This window comes from Symphalangus syndactylus, chromosome 2, assembly GCF_028878055.3.
Source record: "Symphalangus syndactylus isolate Jambi chromosome 2, NHGRI_mSymSyn1-v2.1_pri, whole genome shotgun sequence".
Taxonomy (NCBI): domain Eukaryota; kingdom Metazoa; phylum Chordata; class Mammalia; order Primates; family Hylobatidae; genus Symphalangus; species Symphalangus syndactylus.
In genome coordinates, this window is record NC_072424.2 from 119,911,332 (window position 1) to 119,938,411 (window position 27,080).

The 27,080-nt window shown below is 35.2% G+C and overlaps 3 protein-coding genes across 6 annotated transcripts in view; 2 read left to right on the top strand and 1 right to left on the bottom strand.

The window, feature by feature from the left end:
• The window catches only part of NMBR (neuromedin B receptor), a 68,195-nt gene extending 41,399 nt beyond the window's left edge, over nt 1-26,796 (bottom strand). Inside the window, exons 1-2 of one of the 2 annotated variants that reach the window (XM_055265763.2) lie at nt 26,697-26,796; nt 24,449-24,523 (exon numbers count right to left, since the gene is read on the bottom strand). The gene's annotated coding sequence lies outside the window, so the exon portion shown is untranslated. Of the gene's footprint in view, nt 1-24,448; nt 24,524-26,602 lie in introns of both variants that reach the window. The other variant, XM_055265769.2, reaches the window with a different exon arrangement.
• Nucleotides 17,465-19,196, top strand: GJE1 (gap junction protein epsilon 1). Its single transcript, XM_055265777.2, is given in 4 exon segments — nt 17,465-17,503; nt 18,154-18,299; nt 18,301-18,346; nt 18,804-19,196. Coding segments are annotated over 4 exon segments (624 nt in total).
• The window catches only part of VTA1 (vesicle trafficking 1), a 72,740-nt gene continuing 72,420 nt past the window's right edge, over nt 26,761-27,080 (top strand). For 2 of the 3 annotated variants that reach the window (XR_010116940.1, XM_055265800.2), the window contains exon 1: nt 26,871-27,051. Coding sequence is in view for 2 of the 3 variants with exons in the window: in XM_055265800.2 (XP_055121775.1) it covers nt 26,940-27,051 (112 nt within the window). In the remaining variant the exon portion in view is untranslated. Of the gene's footprint in view, nt 27,052-27,080 lie in introns of all 3 variants that reach the window. The other variant, XM_055265790.2, reaches the window with a different exon arrangement.

Genomic DNA, 27,080 nt, shown 5'->3' on the forward strand with positions numbered 1-27,080 from the left:
TTATTCTTTCTTCCTGAGAACAATAGTTGTTTTTCAGTTCTTAGATTTAATGTTTGCTCCTGTGGTCATCAAATTTAAACACTAAAATGTTTTGGAATTTGATATAGTTGTGAAAATTATCTAATGACTTTGAATTATGATTTTAAGAGTTGAATCAAAGAATGAACTTTAATACCTGATATGCTTTGTCTATGTCCCCACCCAAATCTCATCTTGAATTGTAATTCCCACAATTTCCACGTGTTGTGGGAGGAACCCAGTGGGAGGTGATTGAATTATGGGGGTGGGTCTTTCCTGCACTGTTCTCTGATAGTGAATTAGTCTCATGAGAACTGATGGTTTTAAAAATGGGAGTTTCCCTGCACAAGCTCTCTTTTTTTACCTGCTGCCATCCCCGTAAGATGTGACTTGCTCCTGCTTGTCTTCCACCATGATTGTGAGGCTTCCCCAGCCATGTGGAACTGTAAGTCCAATTAAACCTCTTTCTTTTGTAAATTGCCCAGTCTTGGGTATGTCTTTATTAGCAGCATGACAATGGACTAATACAATACCCCTCCCTCTCTTCACCCTCTTAGTCTCCCAAAAAGATACCCAAACACATATACCCACATTGACACAAAAATACCTCTTCGGCCTGCAGTTACTATAGGATTCAGTATATAGAATGTTTGGCTGTAAGAGGGTATGTAGAGTTATTAACATCTTGTTTGGACACAAATAGAGGCCCTCAAGGAGCTCTATTTTCACAGCCTTTTAGGAAGAACTCAAGGATAAATTACTAGGACCATACATCCACTAAATAGCAGTATTGAAACCCTACAAGGGTACTGATGCTTTTGAGTACTGACATCTTGACAATCAAGAGAAGTCCCTTACATCATATCTGTGATATCATTCGATTCCAAACTGTTCTGTCTACCAACTTCAGGGAATTCATCTCAGCAGAGTCTTCATTTTTGTAAAAGTCTTTTTGTATCATTTGACAACTGACAAGCAATTTTTAGCCAGGTATTATTCACGCACATTCTTTTTATTTCTTACCTAATTCGTGTTTCTGTTAAAATTTGTTATAAATTTTTGTCAACTGATTTATTCGTATAAATCATCTTTTAGCTTATTGTTACTGTAAATGTTATTCACTGTTAAATAAGCCATAATTCTTATCATTGTCATTAGCATAATTGCTTTCTACCAATTATTGGCTTCTGCTAGTATGATCATGATTAATATTATTAGAAACCTGCCACCTCACTAAAAATGTTAAGAAATCCTATGTTTATTTTATAGATAAAAACTGTTCTTAAAAACTTGTAGCACCTTAAACTCATGTCTTAATTTGTTTCCATTCTCATCCCAATAACATAAATAGTGGGACTGGCTTCCATTTATTTGTGTGTACAATAATGCTTGTGATGATAAAGTCACTAAAGGTCACCAAGGCATTTACAGAAGCTTTCACTACACCTTGAAAAGTATATAGCCCTAACATATAGAGCTAGAGCAATCACTTCTTTTGGAACTACCAGAAAATATGTGATGGATTTAATAGTTTTAGTTCATATGACTCCAAAAAGTCAAATAATTTTAGTTAGCAGCATATTAATATAATCACCTCACATATAGTTTTATATTTTACCAGCTCCAATAAATCTACACCACTAGATCTATATTAATATTTTCAATATAAATTAGCACATCTCAATACTTAATAAGTAGAAATTCAAGGAATAATGGACATTAAGTTTTCCTTATAAAAGGGAAGAAAGGTGTCTTATAAATTAGGTGTTCACAACAAGGAAAGGCATTAATCAGCTTTCAAAAGCTAAATTTGTCTCAAGCTCATTATTATTCAAAGCAGTGAATTTTCCCTGGTAACATGTCACAAAGGGAATAAGGAACGGAAATTCTAATGATAGCCCAGCAATTTACCATGAGGTTTTAATTAATTAATCTGGAGTTTATGCACATAAGACTAATTATATGAACCAAAGTTCAATTCTACAAGTATTTCCCAAATTAAAGGAATGCTACATATTTCAATAATGTCAAATATGAAAAAATAGTACAAAATATGATACAGTATATACCAAAATTAAGAAGCAGTTATAGTATACTGCTTTGCCAAACAAGGCAATCATTAATTTTTCTCATACTAAAGTACACAACAAAAGCATTTACAATTTCTCACTACATCCAACATTGAAAAATGATTAACAAATTGATGACTTATAGAATTTATATTGATGAAAATTGGGATGACATGAGGAATAAGCACTGACAAAGGTGTAGTATTAAACCTGGGCTTTCTGAGTTTGACTCTTCTTACAAATAATTTCACAAAAACCATTGACTATTAGATGTATATGTCCCTACACAGAAAAAAAGAAAAGAAAACTGGGCATGCACAAATTTTAAAATCAGTATTTTCCAGAAAGATGAGTATAATTTTCCTGCCAATAAATCTAATTGATCCAGTTCTGGTGCCATAATGTTCATTAACTCCTTTGGTATTAAGGTGATTGGAAATAACATAAAAACCTGAGCATGTTGAATGGTATATGCTAACAGTCCAGTTCTAATACACTTATATTTGTGGTCATTACTAACATTAGTCACACACACATAGCCAACCTTAATGCAAACGTTTCTCATTTGCTAATGACAGTTTTTGATTACTTCAGATGAGAGCTCCCAAAGTTAGATTTATATGATGCAGATTGTCTCATAATGGAAGAACCTGTTAATTGAATAATCACACTTATATCCCTTCAGTTTTAGCTAGGAACATCTGAAGGACTGATGACTAAGTTGCCTAGAGCTATCATTTTTTGAATTTCAGAAGGCACTGTGCTAGTTGCCTCTGCTTCTACACTTTCTCTATAACCTTTCTGTCTCTTTAAGCTCTTACTCAGCAGGCATAAAATGTATTTAGGAACACATGTATTATAAAAGTCTTACAGATTAAAAATAGAAAACATTTACAGACTTGTTAAGACCATAGAAGGTTGTGGTTAAGAAACCCATGGAAGGAAGGACATAGAAATCATCTTAGCAGTTGTACAACTTTTTATCTCAGTACTTCTAATTGGCCTATGTCAAGTCTCACAAAGGGTGAGAGTAGCGGATTGTCAGCATTCAGAATACAGCATTCTCTTATTTGTGTGTGTCTTACATTCATGCTCCCCAAGTGTATTAGATTGGGTCCCATAGGAAAAGATTCTGAGATAATAAGCTCTCTGCAGAAAGTTTATTGAGAAGTATTCTCAGGAGTTGCCTGCATAAAGGATTGAGGAAGGCAGGACTGAACAGAGAAACACCTGTGATGTCATTGCAACTGAAGTCTTAGGCAATGCCAAGGGCAGCCCTGCAAATGGAATGGACTCTGAGTATTGTTCTGAATTGAGATGGGAGTAGGCCCTTTAGCACCACATCAGCTGGTTACTGGTTACGCGTCAGCCTCTGGGAAATGACATAAGCTGGCTGAAACATTTCCCTGCAATGGAGGGCTGTGCTCAGTGAGTGAAATAGTTGTACGCTGTCAGCAGCCAATGTTCCCAGCAGCAGAGAAATGGCACTTAGGTGAAGGATCAGAGCATTCACCACACCAGGATGGGATATATGACTGGGTCAGGATACCCCCATCTAAATAGGACCATCTCATTAGGCTTGGCTTATTATACCAAGCCTATTCATGGTTGCCACTGGCTGGTGCCCTAAGGGCTGGTCCAACCAGTTATGCCAAGTAAATTGGTCTGTTCTCACCCAAAACATAAAGTGTGAAGGATTGCCAAGGAGTCTAGGTGTGGCAGGGATGTAAAGGTTTACAAACTCATCTTCAACATAACAAATTACCAACTTCTCAATAACAACACAGAAACAGCAACAATATAATAATATTTTATATTAATTTGGTATTTACAGTCTAGATACTATGCTAAACACTTCACACAATTTATCTCTTTTAATCTTAATGGGAACCCTATGAGGTGTTATTATTTTACTGTTACAGATGGAAAATTGAAACCCAGAAAAATGCAGAAAAGGTATCCAATACAATAAAAATAATAAGTCATAGACCTTGAAACAAAGAGTTTCAGAGCCTTTCATTTTAAGAATTTTACTAGACAACCCACAGAGTCTGGCTTATTAATGACCGTATACTACTTGTCACTTGCATGGCAATCTGTTGGCTTCATTTTAAGTATAAATCATTTTAAGTATAAATCATTTTAAGTATAAAGTTGTATGTACTATACTACAAATATTGCAAAATTGACGTTGTACTTGTTGGATTTGAAATCTGTTGGCTTAATTTTAAGTAAAGTATAAAACCATATGTACTATATTACAAATATTGCAAAATTGACATTGTATTTATTCAGAGGTCCTATATCCAATGATCTTAACTCTTCAGAACATTATTGAGAACCACAAGACCAGTTTAAGAGACTTTTGTGTTCTGGTAGAAATGGAATAATGGGGATTGAATAATCTCTTCTGCCCTAAACAACTAGACGATTGGACAAAACCTATAACAATCATTATAAAAGATGAGACTGCTATTGGAAAACAAGTATCACAGGACTGTAATCTCTGAGAAAAGGGAAACAAATTGAGTGAGCCCTGAATGCATCAGCTTACTCCAGAGGCAGTTTCACACCACCTTTTAGGAAGATGGAACCCTAACAGAGCCCAAGTGGTCTCACTGAATTGAAGAACCAGAGATCAATGTTAGAGGAATAAAGATGGTTAGAATTTGCTAAGAAGAATATGGTACTATAGAGGTAGAAGCTAAACAGGGAGAACTTCAGAGATCTGCAGAGGGGTCTAGTTGAGGCTCTGAGTATTGACCTGCTCATGTGTGACAAGAAAATACCCAAGGCTAGAGAAACACTTTAAAACATTTGAAATACAAACAGGGCTGAAAGTAATTTATGTCTCCACAGCAGAGTGGAAAGACCTTGTAATGCAAGGTCTATTCTGTAGAATACTCACAAGTATGTTACTTTGGTTGTGAGCCTAAATTTGCCCTATGCGGCAAGGTAATCTAAACCTACCTTACCAATGCTTAAATAAAGCTTCAAAGATATCTACCTAATTCCTGTAAACTAACTGCATGCCAGAACAAATTCTAACATTATTTAAAATTCAGCAAACAACAAAATAAAATTTACAACATCAGACATCCAGTCAAAAATTACCAGTTACAGAATTACCTCATTTTATTTTGCTTCATTTTATCGTCCTTTGCAGATACCACATTTTTTACAAATTGAAGGTCGGTGTCAACCCTGCATCCAGCAAGTCCATCAGCACCATTTTCCCAATGGCATGTGCTCATTTTGTGTCTCTGTGTCACATTTTGGGAATTCTCACAAAATTTCAAAAGTTTTCATGATTATTACATCTTTTATATGATCTGTGATCAGTGACCTTTGATGATACTATTGTAATTTTTTCAGGACACCTCGAAAACTGCCTATACAAAATGGTGAATTTCATTGACAAATGTTGTGTGTGTTCTTACTGCTCTACCGATTGGTTGTTTCCCCACGTCTCTACATCTCCTAGGGCTCCCTATTCCCTAAGACTGAACAATATTGAAATTAGGCCAAATAATAACCCAACAAAGGCCTCTAAGTGTTCAAGCAAAAGAAAGAGTCACAGGTCTCTCACTTGAAATCAAAAGCTAGAAATGATTAAGCCTAGTGAAGAAGGCATGACCAAAGCCAAGATAGACTGAAAGCTCGACCTCTTGCTCTAGTTAGCCAAGCTGTGAATGCAAAGGAAAAATTCTTGAAGGAAATTAAAAGTGCTACTCTGATTAATACAAGAATGATAAGAAACAAAACCTTATTGCTGACATAGGGAAGATTATAGTGGTCTGGATAGAAGATCAGACTGTAACTCAGTAGCTTAGCTTCAAAACACATTTTAAAACCTTTTTTTTTCTTTTTCTGTTTCCTCCCTACTCTCAAGATGTAACCTTGAAGCAAACAACAGGAACCTTTTCTTCCCTCTTTAGCCTTAAAAAAATACGCTAAAACATACTTTAAAACTCTTTGTTTCCCTCCCTTTCCCACTCTACACTATGTTACACCATGCACATTTACCTAACTATATACTCGTATTTAATTATGTGCTTACTTAGAAATTCCAGGGGCTAACCTTGAGACAGACCAGGAATGGAGCCCAAGCTGCAAAATTCTAGAGATTATCGCGAGGTGGTAGTCAATATGCAGCCATTGTTGATATGGCCCCAGACCACACTCCAGGTGGACCACGATTCAAGATAGCTACCAGAACAAGACACACAGACCTTGTACCCAGCACTACTCCCCACATGCCTCTTATTCCCAGTTCCCTTTTTAAGCCCCTCTCCTCAGCATAAAGTTTGAAATGGTTCCTTTAAGGTATGAGCCTTGGCCATTTCTCCCACTACTAGCTCTGGAATAAAGTCACTTTCTTTTCACTGCATTTTGTCCATGTTACTGACTTTGCAAGAAGTGAGCAGCTGAGTTTGTATTCAGTTACAAAACCAGCCACAATATTCCCTTAAGCCAAAACCTAATCCAGAAAAGTACCCTCTCTTCAGTCCTATGCAGGCTAAGAGAGGTAAAGAAGCTGCAAAAGAAAAGTTTGAGGCTAGCAAAGATTGGTTTATGAGGTTGAAGGAAAGCAGCCATAAAAATATACCATGTAATGCAAAATGGTATATCGTCATACCATAAAAATGCAAGATGAAGTAGCAAGTGCTAATGTAGAAGCTATAGCAAGTTATGCAGAAGATCTAAAATAATTGATGAAGGTGGCAACACAAAACAACAGATTTTCCATGTATATCAAACAGCCTTATACTGGGAGAAGATGCCATCTAAAACTTTCATAGCTAGAAAGAAGTCAATGCCTGGGTTCAATGCTTCAGCAGACAGGCCTGACTCTTGTTAGGAGCTAATACAGTTGGTAACTTAAAGTCGGAGCTAATATTCATTTGGAATTCAAAAAATCCTATAGCCCTTAAGAATTATGCTAAATCTACTCTGCCTGCATTCTATAAATAGAATCACAAAGCCTAGATGAGAGAACATCTGTTTACGGTATAGTTTACTGAATATTTTAAATGCACTATTGAGACTTACTGCTCAAAAAAAAAGGATTCCTTTCAAAATATTATTGCTCATTGACAGTGCACCTAGTCACCCAACAGCTCTGGTGTAGAGGTACAAAGAGATTCATGTTGTTTCTATGCCTGCTAACACAATATCCATTCTGCAGCCAATGGAAAAAGGAGTAATTTCAACGTTTAAGTCTTATTATATAAGAAATACATTTCATAAAGCTATAGATAGTGGTTCTTCTGATAGATCTGGTCAAAGTAAATTGAAAATATTCTGGAAAGAATTCATCATTCTAGATGCCATTAAGAATATTTGTGATTCATAGAAGGAGGTCAAAATATCAACAGGAATTTCAAAAGATTCCAAACCTCATGGAAAACTTTGAAAGTTTCAAGACTTCAGTAGAGGAAGTAACTGCAGATGGGATGGAAAGAGCAAGAGGATTAGAATTAGAAGTGGGGGGCCTGAAGATGTGACTGAATTGCTGTGATCTCATGATAAAGCCAGGAGTTGCTTCTTATGGGTGAGGAAAGAAAGTATTTCTTCAGATGCAACCTACTCCTGGTGAAAATGCTGTGAATATTGTTGAAATAACAACAAAGATTCTAGAATATCTCATTACCTTAGGAGATAAAGTAGCAGCAGGGTTTGAGAAGATTGGCTCCAATTTTGAAAGAAGTTCTATTGTGGGTAAAATACTGTCAAAAAGCATTGCATGCTACAGAGAGATCTTTTATGAAAGGAAGTCAGTTGATGTGGCTGACTTCATTGTCTTATACTAAGAAATTGCCACAGTCACCCCACCCTTCAGCAGCCAACATCCCAGTCAGTCAGCAGCCATTTACATCAAGGCAAGACCCTCCACAGTGAAAATATTACAACTCCCTAAAGGCGGGGGTGATCATTAGCATTTTTAAACAATAAACCATTCAACTCTGACCTTGCGGCAAAAAGCAATCATAGACAATATGTGAATGAAAGGATATGGCTAGGCTGCAATAAAACCTTATTTCACAAAAGAGGTGGCACACCCATCAGCCATAGTTTGCCGAACCCCTTCCTAGAGCTAAAAATACCACATCGAATATTTTTTTAAAAGCCATGAATAGGATTAACTTCAGATGAGATTCTGTAGCAGAAGAGATTAGTGAAATTACCACAGTAACTATTCACAGTGAAATACTATGAGAACGAAGATGGAAAAGGAGGAATATAGAGAGGATCAGTTACCTTTGAAACCATATCAAGCAGTCTAGCCGAAAAATTGGAGTCCCTGAAGACAGAAGGAGGACAGAAAAAATATTTGAAAAAATAATGGCTGATTATTTTTCCCAAAATTTATTGAAAACAAACCCACAGATCAAGACAGCTCCAGAAACCCCAAGAAGATGAGGAAAGTAGGCTTAGACTTGTTAGATAATTTTTCCAAGACTTTTTTATTACAAGGTATGTACCAATCCATGTTTGCTGATTCAAGAACCCCAGTTTATACCTATTTGGTACACTTTCTCCCAAGCTTGCCAGAATGAGTCTAGTCTCCATAAAAAGAGTGAAAATACTGTTTTTAGAGAAACCCATGTGTATCAGGCACTGTACAAGATATTATCTCATGTACTATCTCATTTGGTCACAACATGTCTAGTAGGTAAGAATCATTTTCTCCATTTTACAGATGGAAGAACTGAAACTAGCAGAATTAACATTGTGTGCTTTAACAATTGCCAATAAAGTAGGAAAAAAATGCACTCTCAAGTCTTCTGGATTTCCAGGCAGGGCTTTCCTATAGAGATATGTGGATGGCATATCCCCTGCCAAAAATAATAACTGTAGATATGGGGACTATTCAAAAAAGAAATTGTTACATGTGTTATACAACTAGAAATCATGCAGTTTAGGAATATTTGAAATAGGAACTCATAGAAAAGAAGGAAAATAAGACCTTCAATTTAACCATTAGGTCAAGCAATTGCTGGCACCATCTAAATTACTGACAATAAATCTCAGAGCAAGTACAATACTTCTAAGTATGGTTATAAGAATTAGAATTATAAAACCATAGAATTGTGAAATTACTTACACATCGTAGAATCCAATCCCTTCTTTTTGGAGAAATGGAAACATACCCCAGAAGGTTAAATCATTTGCCCAAAATAACATGATTGGTTATTGACCCTTTCTACTAAGCCATTCCCGGTTCCATTCCAGAAAATATAAATTATTCATGCAGGAAGACAAACCTAATTTTGGCAGGTCAGAGATTTCAGAGAGATGTGAATTGGCTAAGGGTTGTGATTTATGAATCTAGGCAGCCATTCAGATTGCCTTATCTCAGCTGTCCCTCTGTGAAACATAATATTCTGAGTACCTAAATTGACCTTTATTCAACCCCACTTTACCATCATTGGGTATATCATGAGAAGACGGGTAAATTACTCTGACACAATGCAAAATACTGAGAATCAAAAAATGGTAGAGAGGAAACATATATAGAGATTACTTCCCCTTGTTTTCCAGATGTAAAATAAGCCAAGACAGTTTGTGACCATATTCTGAAGGATTAAATATAAATCATCCTTTATTTTAAGCAAATTATCAGCAGCATACATTTCTACCATATACACATATACACATGTATGCATCTACACATATACACGTGTATGCACATACACATATACATACATACACAAGTACTCATGCTTTTATGTAAGCCCCATGGAGGCAAGGGCTACACTGTTCTCACAAATTTCTAACATCTTGCACAGTAGCTGGTATTATAGATGCTCAACATTTATTCAAATGAAAAAAGGGGTGAATAAGGACAAACACATAGAACAGCACAGCTCTAAAGCAATGAATGTAACTTGCTTTTTTATTTTCAGATTTATTGTGGTATAGCTAACAAATAATTGTATGTATTTAAGGTGTACAACTTCATGTTTCGATATTCATATACATTGTGAAATAATGACCACAGTAAAGCTAATTGACATATCCATCGCCTCCCATAATTATCTTCGTGTGTGTGATAATTACCTGTGTGTGTGTGCTCACATATTCACAGCGAGAATATGTAAGAGTTACCTGTTACCAAATTTCAAGTATACAATACAGTATTGTTAACTATAATCACATTGCTGTACATTAGATTTCCAGAAGTTATTCATCTTGCATAACTGAAACTTTCTAATCTTTGACCATCTCCCCATTTCCCACTCCCCACTAGCTTCTGGCAATCACCATTATACTCTCTGCTTCTATGAGTTTGACTATTTTGGAGATTCCTTATATAGTGAAATCATATAGTATTTGTCTTTCTGTTTCTGGCTTATTTCCCTTCAACATAACGTCCTTCATTTTCATTCATGTTGCAAATGGCAGGATTTTCCTCCTTTAAGGGCTTAACAATATTCCCCCCCCCGTGTGTGTGTGTTTGTGTGAGTGTGGTGTGTGTGTGTGTGTTTGTGTGTGTGTGGTGTGTTGTGAGATTTCTTTATACATTAATCTGTGGATGGACATTTAGGTCGTTTCCATACCTTGGCTATTGTTGAATCAGGCTGTAGTGAACACTGGGGTGCAGATAGCTCTATAAAATAATGACTTCATTCCCTTCAGGTATATACCTAGAAGTAAGATTGCTGAATTATTAAGGTAGCCCTATTTTTAATTTTTTGAGGAATCTCCCTACTGTTTTCCTTCACGACTATATCAATTTACACTCCCACCAACAGTGTGTACAAGTGCTCCCTTTTCTCTACATCTTACCAACACATCTTTTATTTTATAATAGCCATTCTAACAGGTGTGAAGTGATATTGTGATTTTGATTTGTATTTCCCTGATAATAAGCGATGTTGAGCACTTTTTAATATACTTATTGGCCATCTGTGGTTCTTCTTTTGAGAAATGTCTATTTATTCTTCTGCCCATTTTTGAGTCAGGTTATTTGGGGGATTTTTTTTTTTTTTTTTTTTTTTTTTGCTGTTGAGTTGTATGAGTTCTTTATATATTTTGGATATTAACCCTTATCAGATATAGTTTGCAAATAATGTTCTCTCAACCTGTAAGTTGCTCATCCAATGTTGGGTTTTGGGGGGGTTATTTGGTTTTGGTTTTGAAGGTTTTTTACTTTTGTGTGTGTGTGGTTTTTGTTTTGTTTTATTTTGTTTTTGCTGTGCAGAAGCTTTTTAATTCAAAGAACTGATCTGTATTTTTTGTCTTTGTTGTCTGGATTTTAGTGTCCTATCCAAAAATTCATGCTCAGACCAATGTAAAGAAGCTTTTGCTTTATGTTTCCTTCCAGTAATTTTATGTTCTCAGGTCTTACACTTAAAGCTTTAATTTACTTGGAGTTGATTTTTTTATAGGGGGTGAAATAAAGGTCCAATTTCATTTTTCTGCATGTGGATATCGAGTTTTCCCAGCATGATCTGTTGAAGAAACTATCACTTCCCCACTGGATTTTCTTTACATTCTTGTAGAAGATAAGTTGACCTTCCGGTGGATTTATTTTGGGGATCCCTTAATTTCTGTTGGTCTATGTGTCTGTTTTTTATGCCAATACTATACTATTTTGATTATTGTAGTCTTTATAGTATATTTTGAAATCAGGAAGTATGATGCCTCCAGCTTTATTTTTCTTGATCAAGATTGATTTGGTTATTTGGGATCTTTTGTAGTTTCATATAAATTTTAGGATTGTTTTTTCTATTTCTGTATAGAATATCATTGAGATTTCAGTAGGGATTCCATTGAATCTGTAGATCACTTTGGATAGTGTGGACACTTTAATAATATTAATTTTTCCAATACATTCATATGAATGTCTTTCCATTTATCATTTTCTTTTTTCTTCTTCAGTGTTTTATAATTTTCATTGTACAAGTCTTTCACCTCTTTGGTTCAGTTAATTCCTGAGTATTTTTTTCTTTTTATTGCTATTGTAAATGAGATAGTTTTATTAATTTCTTTTTCAGATAGCTCATTTTTTGTTTGTGTACAGATATGTCACTGATTTTTGTGTGTTGATTTTGTGTCCTGTAACTTTACTGAATTCATTTGTTAGTTCTAACAGGATTTTTTGGTTGAGTCTTTAGTGTTTCCTACTTTTATAATTGTTATCTGCAAACAGAGATAATTTTACTTCTTTATTTCTGATTTAAATGTTGATACGGCTTGAATTTGTGTTCCTGTCCAAATCTCATTGAATTGTAATCCTCAGTGTTGGAGGTGGGACCTGTGGGAGATGTTTGGCTCATGGGGGAAGATTTCCACCTCAGTGTTGCTCTTGTGATAGTAAGTGAGTGCTCGTGAGATCTGGTTGTTTAAAAGTGTGTAGCAGCTCCCCACTCTTTCTCTCTCTCTTCCTCCTACTCTGGCTATACAAATAACTGCCTGCATTCCCTTCGCCTTCTGCCATGATTTTAAGTTTTCCCCAGCCATGCTTCCTGTACACCCTGTGGAATCATGAGCCAATTAAACACCTTTTCTTTATAAATTGCCCAGTCTCCATTATTTCTTTATAGCAATGCATGAACAGACTAGTACAGATGTCTTTTTGGGTCCAATTGCTCTGGTTATGACTTCTAATACTATGTTGAATATAAGTGGCAAATGTGGGCATCCTTACTTTGTACTGGATTTTAGAGGAAAAGCTTGCAGTTTTTTTCCATTGATTAAGATGTTAGCAGTGGGCTTTTCATATATGGCCTTTATTATGTTGAGGTAAGTTCCTTTTATACCTAATTAGTTGAAAGGTTTTATGAGGAGTTGATTTTGAATTTTGCCAAATGATCTTTCTGCATCTATTGAAATGATCATGTGGTTTTTGTCTTTCATTTTGTTAAGGTGGTATATCACATTTACTGATTTGCAATGGATTAAGCAATCCTTGCATCTCAGAGATAAATCCCACTGGTGTATTATTCTTGTATCTATGTTGCTGAATTTTGTTTGCTAGTATTTTATTGACGGTTTTTGCATCAGTACTCTTCTGGGATGTTGGCCTGTAGTTTTCTTGTGGTGTTTTTGTCTGACTCTGGTATCAGGGTGAAAATGGCTTTATAAATTGGGTTTGGCAGTGTTCCTCTTCAATTTTTCAGAAGAGCTTAAGAGGAATCAGTATTCATTCTTCTTTGAATGTTTGGTAACTTGTTGCAAACTATTAAATTAGACCAGATGTAAATGTAATAATATATAACATTTATGCATTAATTTGCATGTGTTAATCATCATGCATAATGGTTTAACTCATTTTTATTTCTTTTGATCCTATTTTGGGTTCTGAACAAAATTTGTCCTGTTTCTTGTTTACACCACAAGGTCTTAAATGTTTTTAATCTCAGAAAGAAATTTTAGGACACCAAGAATATCTACCGAAAGATTATACATTACCCCCAGGGTTTAGAATAATACTGGCATACAGTAGTGATTAATAAATGTCAGCAACTTTTTGTACTAATAGTAGTAGTAGTAAATCTGAGCTTGCCTTCCCTCCTTTATCTGAAACTAGAAACTTCAAGCAAATTTGAGCAAACAGCCTCGTATTGGTGCCTCAAATTTTGCCCATTTACTCAGAAAATTTATAAATGTATCCTGGTCATTTTAAAAATCTTTAGGGCTGAAAGAACAGGGGTATATTGTAATGATTAAATTAACTAACAGCCATAAGTCTTTCTGGGGTTCACTCCCACTAGTCCTTGCTTACAAGTAGATGTCTTGGTATCTTGATAGACTCAAAAGGAAAATGCACTTATTTTCCAAGTACAGAGACAGAGAGAGAGAGAGAGAGAGAGACAGAAAAGACATTGAAAACAGACATGAAATTTGTGTCTGTTATTTATTCTTCCCTAAAACACTGTTACTCTGGCCAACACAAAGGTTCTTTACCCTCAGGGAAGTAATGACTCTTCTTTGCTTAAGGAGTATTAATTTGTTAATATATTGTAGTCTGTATAACAAGGAGACCATAGTTGGTCCAGAGTCTCATTAAGGACAGGATAAATGTTCTCCAAATCCTTTAATAATCCACATACAACAATCACTTGAGGTAAATACGATTTTCATTGCCAGTTTGAGAAACTGAGATTCAAGGGTGTGAAATAATTTGCTTGAGACCTCAAATCTCTGATTCCAGAGCCCGTGATCTTAGGTACTGTGTGCTCCCTCCTACTCACATTAATGCCATTCATTTATATGGGGTCTTTTGTATTTCTCAACTACACCCCTGGTATGTATTGTACTTGGTTAGTTCTCTGCTTGGCCTTTGCTCTTCACATTGAGATCTGATGAGGAGTGTAAATAAGGGCCAAGCTCTGCAGCACCATCCAGGTGCTATGTACCCCAATAATTTTCTGAGCTCTTCAGAGGAGAAAATAAGGTCAAAGTTTATTCCCCCTCACTTACCCATGTTTCAGCAATCAATCTACATTACCTTGTAAAGAGACCTAGAGATGAGTTTGCAGGAAAAACTTGGAGAAAATATAGAGAGGTCAGGACTGGCTATATGTGAATTTTTTTTTTCTCATTTCTAGTCTCCTAGCCATAAAACTTTCTAATGTAAGAAATGGTCTTAGGGTAAAAGTCAAATTAATGGTGTGGCTATAATGTCCTTTGATTAGACTTTTTAAATATTTAAGGCATGACTAATGACTATCTCAATTAGACAAAAGATTTCTAGATATCTTAAGAGCACTTCAGAAAAGCCCAATCCAAAAATAACTGTAAATATATTTGTAGAGAGAGATACTTCTTTAATTATATGACTCTTACTAAAACTAAGTTTATTAAATCTATTACACAGAAAGCCAAAGAATGATTAAGAGGGTTGTACCAGCAAAACAACTATTACTTTGGCTTAAAAGGCCAGATATTGGTCAAACTATAAAAAAGACTTCTGGCCCCCCCAGCTTTTTTCTGGCAAGAAGCAGTCTGAGCAAGTTATTTATTCAAGCATAGTCATTTCTTTTTTTAATGAAAAAGGGAAGATGCTTTCGGCCAAGAACACAGAGAATGGAGCTACAGGCCACTGACAACAATGAACCAGGGAACCACTTCCATTAAGCAGAAGAGTACAATGTGCTGTGGAACAGCTTTCAGGGTAATACTACTGTGCCTTAATCATGGAATGTTCCCTGCCTCCAGAGTAGGGACAACAGGCAATATTTTTCCTAGCAAGATTTCAGAATTGTTATGGACCAGTGACAGTTACATATCTCCTGTTTTTCCACTTTTGGAGTGTAAGTGTCTATTGTAGTCATCCTATTCCTGTATCACCATTGTATATTGATGTCATGTAGAATATAACTTTTCCCTTTGTTTCTCCAGATTCTAGATCAAAAGTAGCCACATCCAGATATAATGCAAATCACAAAATCCTGACTTCAATCTTAATTCTATAATTAGATGACAGTTTTGGCATCCTGTAATGAAAGTGAAGACATGCAGGAGACATGTTAACATTTGTAATCAGCAGGCACATTGCAATAGAATATAAAGTTGGCAACAAATATTTTCTTTTCATACACCCACACCTTTGCAATGTGACTTCACAGATCCATCAAGAGGTAGAAGATGTTTCTCAAACCTAGGTTCATTTTGAAACTTTCTTTGCCTAATGTAACATCAGCAAACATGAAGCAAGCAGAGTCCTAAACAATGCTTATGCACTGAGAATCACCCTTTTTCTGCTTTTGGAACCTGCAACCGTTAGCATGCAAGAAACCCAGGTTGTCACTCCAATATACACCCTTACCAATTGCCATACATTTGAGGCCAGTCTCACTAAGGATCACATTTTCCTAAAGAAATAAGCAACATCCCTCCTCAGCCTAATATTTATGTGTGATATTTTGGCCCACATATGGTTTATTCCTCTGTTGTATCACCCAATTGGATCAGAACATGTAAGAGAAAGATGTATTAATTATTTGGCCCCTCGTAGATCTCAGCAATGACAGTGATGCTGCACTCCCTTCTTCTACACATGCAATTAAGGTTCAAGACAATTTTATACACCCCTAAAAGGAGACACTGATGATTTCTACATGTCTGACAATTGTATACAGTTGACTAAACAATAGCATTCACTACTGTACAATGGTAAAAGCCAAAGCACTATTCCTTCTTATGCGAATGGTTGTTAGGGCTTTTAGACGTCACTTCTTGGGAATCAACACAAAGCAAACCTGAAATTCTGATTCTGAGAAGATGGGAATATACACAAATATCTTTTATCTAACCACTCTGAGGGATCATTAAGTTGTCCATGTTTATTTCTTCCTATCTAGCACAGCACTCCTATTCAACAAGAACACTGTCCCTTGTTTATTGGTTACAAATACATATATCATGCAGTCACTTCTCCACTTGCTGGAAGAAAGCAATGACATTGACTGGAGTTACAATCTTTGGCAGATCACAAGAAAATGAGAAAGGCAAGTGAAGAAAGCAAATATAATCAATGATTAGCTGTATGACATTATAGGTGGATGGAAGATAGTAAGCAGATATGTAAGTCAGAAGGTAGTTACTGGTCTGTCTTGGTGCCTGCTGGTCCTCAACACCCATAACAATGTCTAACAGATGATGTATCTGCTGAAGGACAAAAGAAAGGACGGGAAGGATTGTTCTCATGATATGTGCTAGCTCCTGGCCTTGCCTTAATTAGTAGTTCGCTATTTTTTCCTTAGCCCAGAGATCTAATTACAGATTTTTCCATGTCTGTGGCAAGCATTCAACAACTAGACAAATATAGCAATACATCAATAATATTCAATAATGCAATAACTATTATATCCTGTGTTACAATTTCTTAAGACTTCACAGAAATTAATTATACTCTACGGAAGTAAACAATAAAGAATCAGGAATATTTCCCATGTACTTATCCTTTAGGACACACTTAAATAAAAAGGAAAAGAAAAAGATTACTTCAACATTATCAGAGAAAACTCCAAGCTAAAGAGCCCACTAATTTAGATACAGTCCATTTTTAGGTAATTGCAGAAGCGCTGAGTGCTCAGAACCTTTGTGGGGCTGGCCTCTTGCTTTGCTGGTACTCCTGGCTAGCTGGCTATGCTGACAGTGTAAGTCAAGGGATTATTAGATTGGCCACATGCTCTCTGCTTTTGTTTCTTTGTTTTTGTTTTGTTTTGGGACAGAGATAGGAAGGTTGAATGGGGCCCCAGAGGTCTAATAGTAAAGGAGGAGGGGAGAGAAATTTGTAGTGATGAGTGTTTTCTGCTGTAAGAGTCCTGAGAGAATATAAGAGTTTGATTCTGGCAGGAGCAAACTGGCAATGTGGGTCAAGAATTAACCCACAGGAATGCCAGGATAACATCTCCTGAGACATGTTTCTAAATTACATCAAAAACTTCTATGAAGGATGTGTAAGTATTATACAAACAAAAAAATCAATTGTATGAGTCTTTTCTGAGTATTTTACCCTGAATTGCATAAGTCTTGGTTAATAAATTCTCTACATCTATGGAGAATACTGTAAGTGTCAACCATATGCTTCAAAATATTCTGAATTTAAAACTATAAAGAGAAAAATTCAGGAAGTGTCTTTAGATGTTGGTGTTTTAGTGTGGCTCACTCTCTCAATTCCCTAATTAAGAAGTAGAGGAAAAAAGCTTTAATTACAACTAATAAACATTATTTGGTTGTTAAGATAGTGTATGGACTGAGCTTACTACTGAATTTGTTATCTACTTTTTAAAAAGAAGTATTAGATATTCTGATTTTATTTCAAAGGGATTACAATGCTGGGGATATTAATTGAATTCAAAGCTGTTTAAATATTTCCAAAATTACACATTTGATTAGCAACATGTCCCTATCGACTGCTGCTTTTCATATTTTAAGAGTGAGAAATCTCATAATGCAGGAATTATATTTGATTTGATGATCTCTAAGGGTCTATTTGCTTCAAAACTTCTTGACTCTTACATTTCTTAAATGTGATATAAGGATTTTTTTAAATGTCCTTTAATGTTTGTGTTTAAAAGATTTTTTTTTTCTCCTAAAACCATAACAGGTTAAACCTCCAACTGTGATTGGTCAATTCCACACCCTTTTCTTTGGATTGATCCGAATGTTCTTCCTCGGGGTACTAGGCTTTGCAGTTTATGGGAATGAGGCCTTGCACTTCATTTGCGATCCAGACAAAAAAGAAGTAAATCTCCTGTTACAATCGGTTCAGGTCAATCACTCCACAAGTAAGTTTTTCTGTGTGCACACAAACATTAACTCTACAACAAACTCATTTTCTCTTTAAATGTAAAATAATGTCATAATATGAGAAATACCCTAACAGGTTTTTTTTTTTTCCTAAGGATTATGTTACTTTTTCTTTAATTAGCTGTATATTTCAGATAAATTGAGTTTTGGGGAGTTTCTTCCAATTCTGGCATTTTATTATCTACTAATGTTATCATTATTCTCCAGACCTGTATTTGGGATATAGACTAGCTGTCTATTGAGAGGCAATTACAGTAATATATGACTATGTTTTCACAATAAATATGTTCAACATTACTACCTTCATTATATTAAGACATATATAAGATTTTTATGAAACTTGGAATTTTTAAGTTAGACTCTGTTGAGAGTTAGTGGGGGGTTTTTAGTGTATTTTAGTTACATATTGATTAATTGATTTACTAACATATTTCTGACATACTTTAGGTGTTCTGGGCTTTACAACTAGTTATTGTCCTGGTTCCTGGAGTTATTTTCCATCTTTATGCTGCATGTAAAAGCATCAATCAAGAATGCATTCTTCAAAAGTCTATCTACACTATAATTTATATACTGTCTATTTTGTTAAGAATTAGTCTAGAGGCAATAGCATTCTGGCTTCAGATTTACCTCTTTGGTTTCCAAGTAAAATCTCTTTACCTGTGTGATGCTAGATCTCTTGGGAAAAACATGATTATAAGATGCATGGTTCCAGAACACTTTGAAAAAACGATTTTTCTCATTGCAATGAATACGTTTACAGCAATTACAATGGTATTATGTGTTGCTGAGATTTTTGAGATCATATTTAGAAGATTATACTTTCCATTCAGACAATGACCAAATAATTGATTACCTATCGTCATGCTACAGTTATTTATCATTTTTATTTAGTTTTATCTTACTCAGTGAGTACCACAATTTCAAAACAAACTTACTTCAATGTGTCTGAAATTTATGTCTACTATAAAATATAATGTCTGGTTATAAGATAAGGATTCTTGAAAAAATATTTCATTTTAATTTTGATCACTTTTATTAGAAAATATACACAGAACTACTGTTAATTTATTTTTAAATGGTGCTTTTACACAGTTCTCTCACGTATATCTTAATTGATCAGTTTTTTTGTGGCCAGAGAAACTTTTATTGTCTTTTTTTACGAAGTGGAAAATTGATGCTCAGGAAGGTTAATTTAGGTGACCAAAGTCATAATCCAGTTCTTTACATTTCCCTTTCTGTGGAACTATACAGTTTTAAATTTGAGGGTGTAATTATTTTGCATTCATGTAAAATACAACTTAAGCACAAAAGTTGTAAATTAATTATTAAAGAGTAATTCTATAGTTTGACCATTAACTTAAAGAAATTGAACAATTACGTTTTTTAAATTTTATTCAGTCAGTTTTCTTGAAAGTTTCAATATTAAAATGATATAGAAATATAGCTACCAAATAAAAAATGCTATGGATAATATTGCGCATGGGATCCTTGTTTTTTCTTGGGAAAAACAAAAACCTTTCTGTGGCCACAGATGTCCTAAAACTATAACTTCTATATTTATTGAAAGGGAACACTGTGTTTATGTTAAGTTAGACTTCCTCAATAGCTATGAAATTATTTCAGAGACAATTTTATACCGATTTAGTGAATTTCTTTTTATTTGCCTGCCTTACCAACAATCATTTGATTCATTTGATATTATTTAAAATCCTTATGTATTACTGCCTTATACTGGTAACTTAGTAGGGAAATCAGTATAGTCAAATACTAAGGTTTTCCATTTTTCCTCAAGCTTTATGCAGCCTATGTTTGATATCATGAATTTCTGGATCTAAAGTTTTCATCACTGAGGTTTTCTCTACATGAAAGCACCGGAGAAAATCCAACTTATCTTCATTCCACAAATAGCTACTGATGTCTATTATTTAACAAGTACTGCATTAAAAAATTCATATAAAAAGATCATCAAGATTTAATACATTTATAAAATCATACTCTAGCACGTGAGCTATAAAATCATACTATAGCAGTGGTATGCCAACAGGGTGGGGACTGGTAAAAATTGTCCACTCTACAAACAAAGGATATTTATTGACTTTCTTTATTTAGAATAACTAACCATTGGTGTTAATAAACAGCAACCATGTTTAATATTTTATCCTTATTTTTAAATTCTCTATACATAACATATCCCTTGATTGCCTGCATTCAAGGTTGAATGCTCCCGCCAATCTGCTGACAAACATACACATTTTCGTTATGGGTCCTATTTTTCCTGCATCTTTGCAAGGCTGGTACTTTTTTATTGAATGTCAGGCATTGTGTGTTTTATCCTGTTGGATGCTGATTATTTTTCTTCTCATAAATATTCTTCAACTTAGTTCTGGAGCGCAGTTAAGTTACTTGGAAACAGATGATCCTTTCTGCTTCCTTTTAAGCTTTGTTATATATGACCAGTGTAGCACTTACTGAAAGGCCAGTTTTGCCCCAATACTAAGGAAGAACCTTTCTGAGTGCTCTATCAGATGCCTATCTGGTGGTTTGGAAATACTATCCTTTCACTAGTCTCAAAAATCTTGAATTCTACCCTCCTGCTGGTTGACTTGTGGTGGTGACACAAATTGCTATTGCTACATCAAACAGTTTCTCTCTGTGTCCGAGGAAAGAAGGGAGATGGGGCAAAAGGACCTTCTTCTGGTTTGCCTCTCAGGATTCTTTCCCAGGGAAGATCATTTTTCCAAAAAATCCCACAGAAGACTTCCCCTTAACATTATTGCCCAATCATAGATAAACACTTGGATTTATTCTTACTCTGACTCATCCTTTAAGGTAGGGCATTGTCAATGTATATCCCTTTATTAAGAGATTTTTCCACCCTGACTTTGGGAATAGCAACTATTCTCAGTCTTGTGTGAATCTTGAGTACTGTTCCTTTTGATCCTTTCAATTAGTTGTTTTCCTGGAAAGATATCTACAGATGTTGCACTGATCAGGACTCACTTAAACGCCCTTTGCAGATCTCTGGAGCTCTCGCTTTTCCAGCTACCTTACTGTAGCATCCGTTAAAATCCAGCTTCCTTGGCCTCCCTTAGCTCTTGATCTCTTCAACTGACAAGGTGGAAGGATGGCATCTCTAAGCCATCAAAGAAACTTTGCTTGCCTCTACTTCTTTGAACTAAACACTACCTATTGTTACGTTTAAAGATAGAGATAAGACGAGAGAGGTGGTTTAGACAATCTTGTAAATTCACTACCGACCTACTATGATTTCATTTTATTAGTAACTATATCAGAATTGTTAGCACACAGCTATACAGCCCTGAATAATAAATACTACATACCAAAATTCATATTCTGATATAAAAACTAATTTTTCTGACTAAAATGCAAATATAGTAAAAATTAATAAGAACATCAAAACTAAACAATATCTAACCATTTGAAATGATATTTAAAACCATTTCATAAAAAGCTCTTGGGTCAAATAAGGTAATTTAAACTGAAGCTTTTCCGACTATTTATATGAACAAGAAGTGGGATGCTACATATTAAAACCTTTGAGATATGAGCAAATTTGTAGTGCACTGAAAATTGACAGCTGAAAATACATCTATCATGAAAAAGGAAACAATAAATGTAATTCAAAAAGCAAACATAAGAACTTATTAAACAAAGATAAACAAAAATAATTTAATAAGAATATAGGTAAAAAGTAACATTTTAGAAAACAAACAAAACAAAATAAATCCCAGATCACTCTTGAAAATAACAATAAAATTGATAACCCTCGGCAAATCAAATCAAGTGTAGAAGTATACTATTATAAGATTCTTCTAATATATGTAAAGTATATTATCATTTGAAGTATGCTGTGATAACTTTAAGTTGTATACTATAAAATATAAAACAACCAGTTTAAAAAGCCAGCAAAATTTTGGCTTAACAAGCAAACAAACAAAATTAACTGGAATCATAAAACATTCAATTAATATAAAAGGTGGCAGGAAAGGAAAAAAGAGAACAAAAACAGGTGAAACAAATAGAAACAATAACAAGGTAGTGGAACCAAACCCAAACATATCAATGGTTAACAATAAATACAAAAGATCTTGGCACTCCAAAAACATAGAGATTGTTTAAATGTATTTTTTAAAAGCCAGACCAAATTATTAACAAGAACCCCACTTTAAACATTTTTAAATATTTAAAGGTTTAATATTTTAAAATCTTGAATATTTTATAGAAAATAAATGGGAAAAGATGTATCATGCAAACCCTAAGCATCAGAGAGCTCAATTGGCTATATTACTATGAGAAAACTCAAATCAATTTTACAGCAAGGAATGATGACAGAGATTAAAGAGACATTTCATAATGGTTAAAGTATAATTTCAACAGGAAGCATAATAGTTGTAATATGTATGCCACCAGTTAATAGAGATTCAGAATGCATGAAGCAAAACCTGATAGATTGAAAAAAGAAATGCATCCTATTATAGCTAAAGATTTCAACACTTCTCTCAGTAATAAACTGACAAAGTAAATAGAATATCAAAAAGGATATAGAGGATTATAAATTATTAATAAGCAACTTGAACTAATTGATATTTATAGGATACTCCACCCAGCAACAACAGAACAGACGTTCTTTTCAAGTGTGTGTGTAACGTTCACCAAAAAAGATCATTTGCTGGCCCATAAGGAAGTCTCAAGGATTGAAATCATACAGACTACAGTCTCTGGTCACAATGGAATTAAACTAGAAATTAGTGAAATTAAGATATCAGGGATATATCCAAATGTTTGAAAAATTAACAACATACTTTTATTAACCCATGGATCAAAGAAAAAATTACCTGGGAAATTAAAAACTACTTTAAACAAAAATGCAAATACAACTTATCAAAATAAGTGGAAAACAGTTAAAACAGTGTTTGGTGGAATATTAGAAGTTCTAAATAGTACGTTAGAAAAGAAGTTATATAGTGATTTTAATTGCTCACTTTCTGAAGTTGTGTTGGTTTTTTTTTTCTTTTCTTTTCTTTTCTTTTTTTTTTTTTTTTTTTAAGATGGAGTCTCACTCTGTAGCCAGGGCTGGAGTGTAGTGTTTCGATTATGACTCACTGAAATCTCTGACTCCTAGGTTCAAGCGATTCTCCTGCCTCAGCCTCCCAAATAGCTGGGATTACAGGCACCCGCCACTATACCCAGCTAATTTTTTGTATTTTTAGTAGAGATGGGGTTTCACCATGTTGGCCAGGCTAGTCTCGAACTCCTGACCACGCGATTCACTGGCCTTGGCCTCCCAAAGTGCTGAGATTACAGGCATGAGCCACCACGCCTGGCCTGAAGTTTTTAAAAGATAATTTAAATACAAATTAAATAGAAGGATGCAAATAAAAATACGAGTATAAAGCACAGTGATATAAAACCCAAAGACAATAGAGAAAATCAATTAAACCAAAATCTGGTTCTTTGAAAAGATTAATAAAACTTATAAATTTCTGGTTTGATAATATGAGATAATAAGGGAGAAAATGAAAATCATCCAAAAAATAAATCAGAAAAGGGATATTATAGTAAAACCTATAAGGAAACATCCTGAACAATGTTAGGTCAATAAATTTTTGATACTTAGATGAAAACATTTCTAAATTCCAAACTACTAAAAATTGACAGACATAAACAAAAAATATGACTATCCATATATCGATTTTTAAAATTTTAAATCCAAAGCCTTCCCATAAAGAAATGCCAGGCCCTGATGAATTCAGTGGTGAATTCCATTAAATGTTTAAGGAAGAAATAATACTCCAAAATCTTTTTTAGGAATTAGAAGAGAATATTTGCCATTTCATGTAAGGAGGCTAGCATAACGTTGGTATTAAAAATTCTTAGCAAAAATATATTCACAAATAGGATCCAGCAATATATATATAAATAATACATCACATTAGGTGGGGTTTACCCCAGGAATGAAAAGTTATATTATAAACACCCCTTTATAACGAAACAAACCAAAAACCCTAAACCTCTCACTTTAAATGAGACCTACCTAAGCTTGATAAATAGCATCTAAGGAAACTTACCGGAATTAACAATTTCCCCTGTAGTCTCAAAACAGGCAAGGCTCTCTACTTTTTCCACTTGTGTTTAACGTTGAACTGGAATTCAATAAGACAAAAACAAAATAAACATATATATATATAAATATATATTTATTCAACAAGTACAATAACACAAACAATATATGAATTGCAAAATAATAAATATCTTTATTCACAGACATGATCATGTACATAGAAAATTCTAAAGAATGTTCCAAAAAATTAAATTTATTGGCCAAGCACTGTGGTTCATGCCTGTAATCCCAGCACTTTTAGAGGTGGGGCCAGGAGGATCGCTAGAGTCTAGGAGTTTGAGATTAGCCTGGGTAATATAGCAAGACCCCACCTCTACAAAAAATAAGAAAATTAGTCAGGCATGGTGGTGCCTGCCTGTAGTCCTAGCTACTCCAGAGGCTGAGGTGAGAAGATGACTCGAGCCCAGGAGTTTGAGGCTGCAGTGAGCTATGATTGCACCACTGCCCTCTAGCCTGGGTGGCGGAGCAAGACTCTAACTTAAAAAGAAAATAAACATATGAGGAATAATTTTTCTACAGAGTAATAAAAAATAAAATTTAAATGTAAAAAAAAACATTTACAATGGAATAAAAAAATATGAAATGCATAGGGATAAATTTTTCAAAATATGTGCTAGACCTGTACAATGAAAACTACAAAAGAGTGATGAAAATAATTAAAGACTTTTTAATTTTAATTTTGATTTTTTATTTTTTGAGACGGAGTCTCGCTCTGTCGCCCAGGCTGGAGTGCAGTGGCACAATCTCGGCTCACTGCCATCTCTGCCTCCCGGGTTCAAGCGATTCTCCTGCCTCAGCCTCCCAAGTAGCTGGGATTACAGGCATGTGCCACCACACCCTGCTAATTTTGTACTTTTAGTAGAGCCGGGGTTTCACCATGTGGGCCAGGCTGATCACAAACTCCTGACCTCAGGTGATCCACCCTCCTCAGCTTCCCAAAGTGCTGGAATTACAGGTGTGAGCCACTGCACCATTTTAAGTGGAAAAATAAACCATGTCGAGTAAGGCTTGGCAGTCTTACTCATTTGTAACTTTAGTCACTATAAACTGATCTGTAAATTCAACATAATTCCGGTCAAAATCCTAGGAAACTTATATAGAAATTGACAAGCTGTTTCTAAAATTTATATGGAACTACAGGAGACCTAGAATAGCCAACACAATTTTGAAAAAGCAAAGGAATAAAAAAAACAGACAGAGGACTTACACTACATACTCTGAAGACTTCTTTAAAGGTATAATAATCAAAATCATGTGGACCGGGCATGAAGATGGGCATATGGAATGGGAACAATCAAGAGACTGGAAATATGTTTGCTCGTATATACTTAGCTTATTGTTTTAAATGTGCAAATGTAATTCAATGGTGCTGGAACAATTAAATATCCATGTTTAAAACATAAAATGCAACGTTTATAGTGTCTACATGTCCCAGCCATGGGCGGATGGGGTGGCAAATGGTCCTGGCTAAGTTTTCAGGGTCTTCCCTATCATTCTTCTGCTGGAACATTTAAGGAAAAATTATTTCTACTTGGGGGGATGCTAAAATAATAGGATGTAAGTCTCATGATACCGGAAGCCAAATTTCTACCACATACAGTATATTAAAAAGATACAGCTATAGATATATATATTACCCTGATTACATTGACTGATGCCCTGTCATTTCCCAACAAGATGGTTCTGACCAAACTGACACAGAATATTTTTATTGTCAGATGATTACACATACATGTGTGTATCTAGGGGATGGTGCAAAACATTTTTTTCCCATCAAAACACCTGTCAGCTCTAGTTTCTCTCCATTTTCTTCTTGCTATGGTTGCCCTCACCCCCTATTTTGTTCTACAGCTCTGCCCTCCCCTTACTTGCCAAGGTTCTAGCCCAGTCCTAGAGGGTGATGTCAGAAAAATTTAATTTACAATTTAAACCCATTATTTCTCTCTCATGCAAGTACTGAAATTAAAGTTTCTAAAATCAAAAAGGCTTCTAAAGGACACTGTTATATGGAATATTAATGTGGCATATTAACTGGAAGTGGTAATTCCTGAATGACGCCAAAGGCAATTCTCGCCTTTATACTTTCTCCTAGTCAACATACATTATTTTCTTGTTTTTCCTTTTCTATCCTTCCTTTTGCCACAAACAACAAACCAAACAAAAAAGCAAAACAAAACAAAAACCCTTCCTCCTACCAGCAGAGAGCGCTAGCTCCATGCGCGGCATAAGCGCCAAAATGCTCAGTCTTCTGTGGGTTCTAACCGCCGAGAGCCAACCACACTGAGGTTGTCCCAGCTGGGGATCCGTAGTTGACTTGACGTCGCTGAGCAAAGCAAGAGTGGGCAGGATTTGCTCTGAATGCTCGTGCGCGCTACCGCCCAGACGGAAGCGGAAGTGCCGGTGGCGCGCGAGTAGGAAGTGGTGAGTTCGGAGTGGAGATGGCCGCGCTTGCACCGCTGCCCCCGCTCCCTGCACAGTTTAAGAGCATACAGCATCATCTGAGGACGGCTCAGGAGCATGACAAGCGGGACCCTGTGGTGGCTTATTACTGTGAGTCTTTCCGAGTGGCCGCGCCCCTT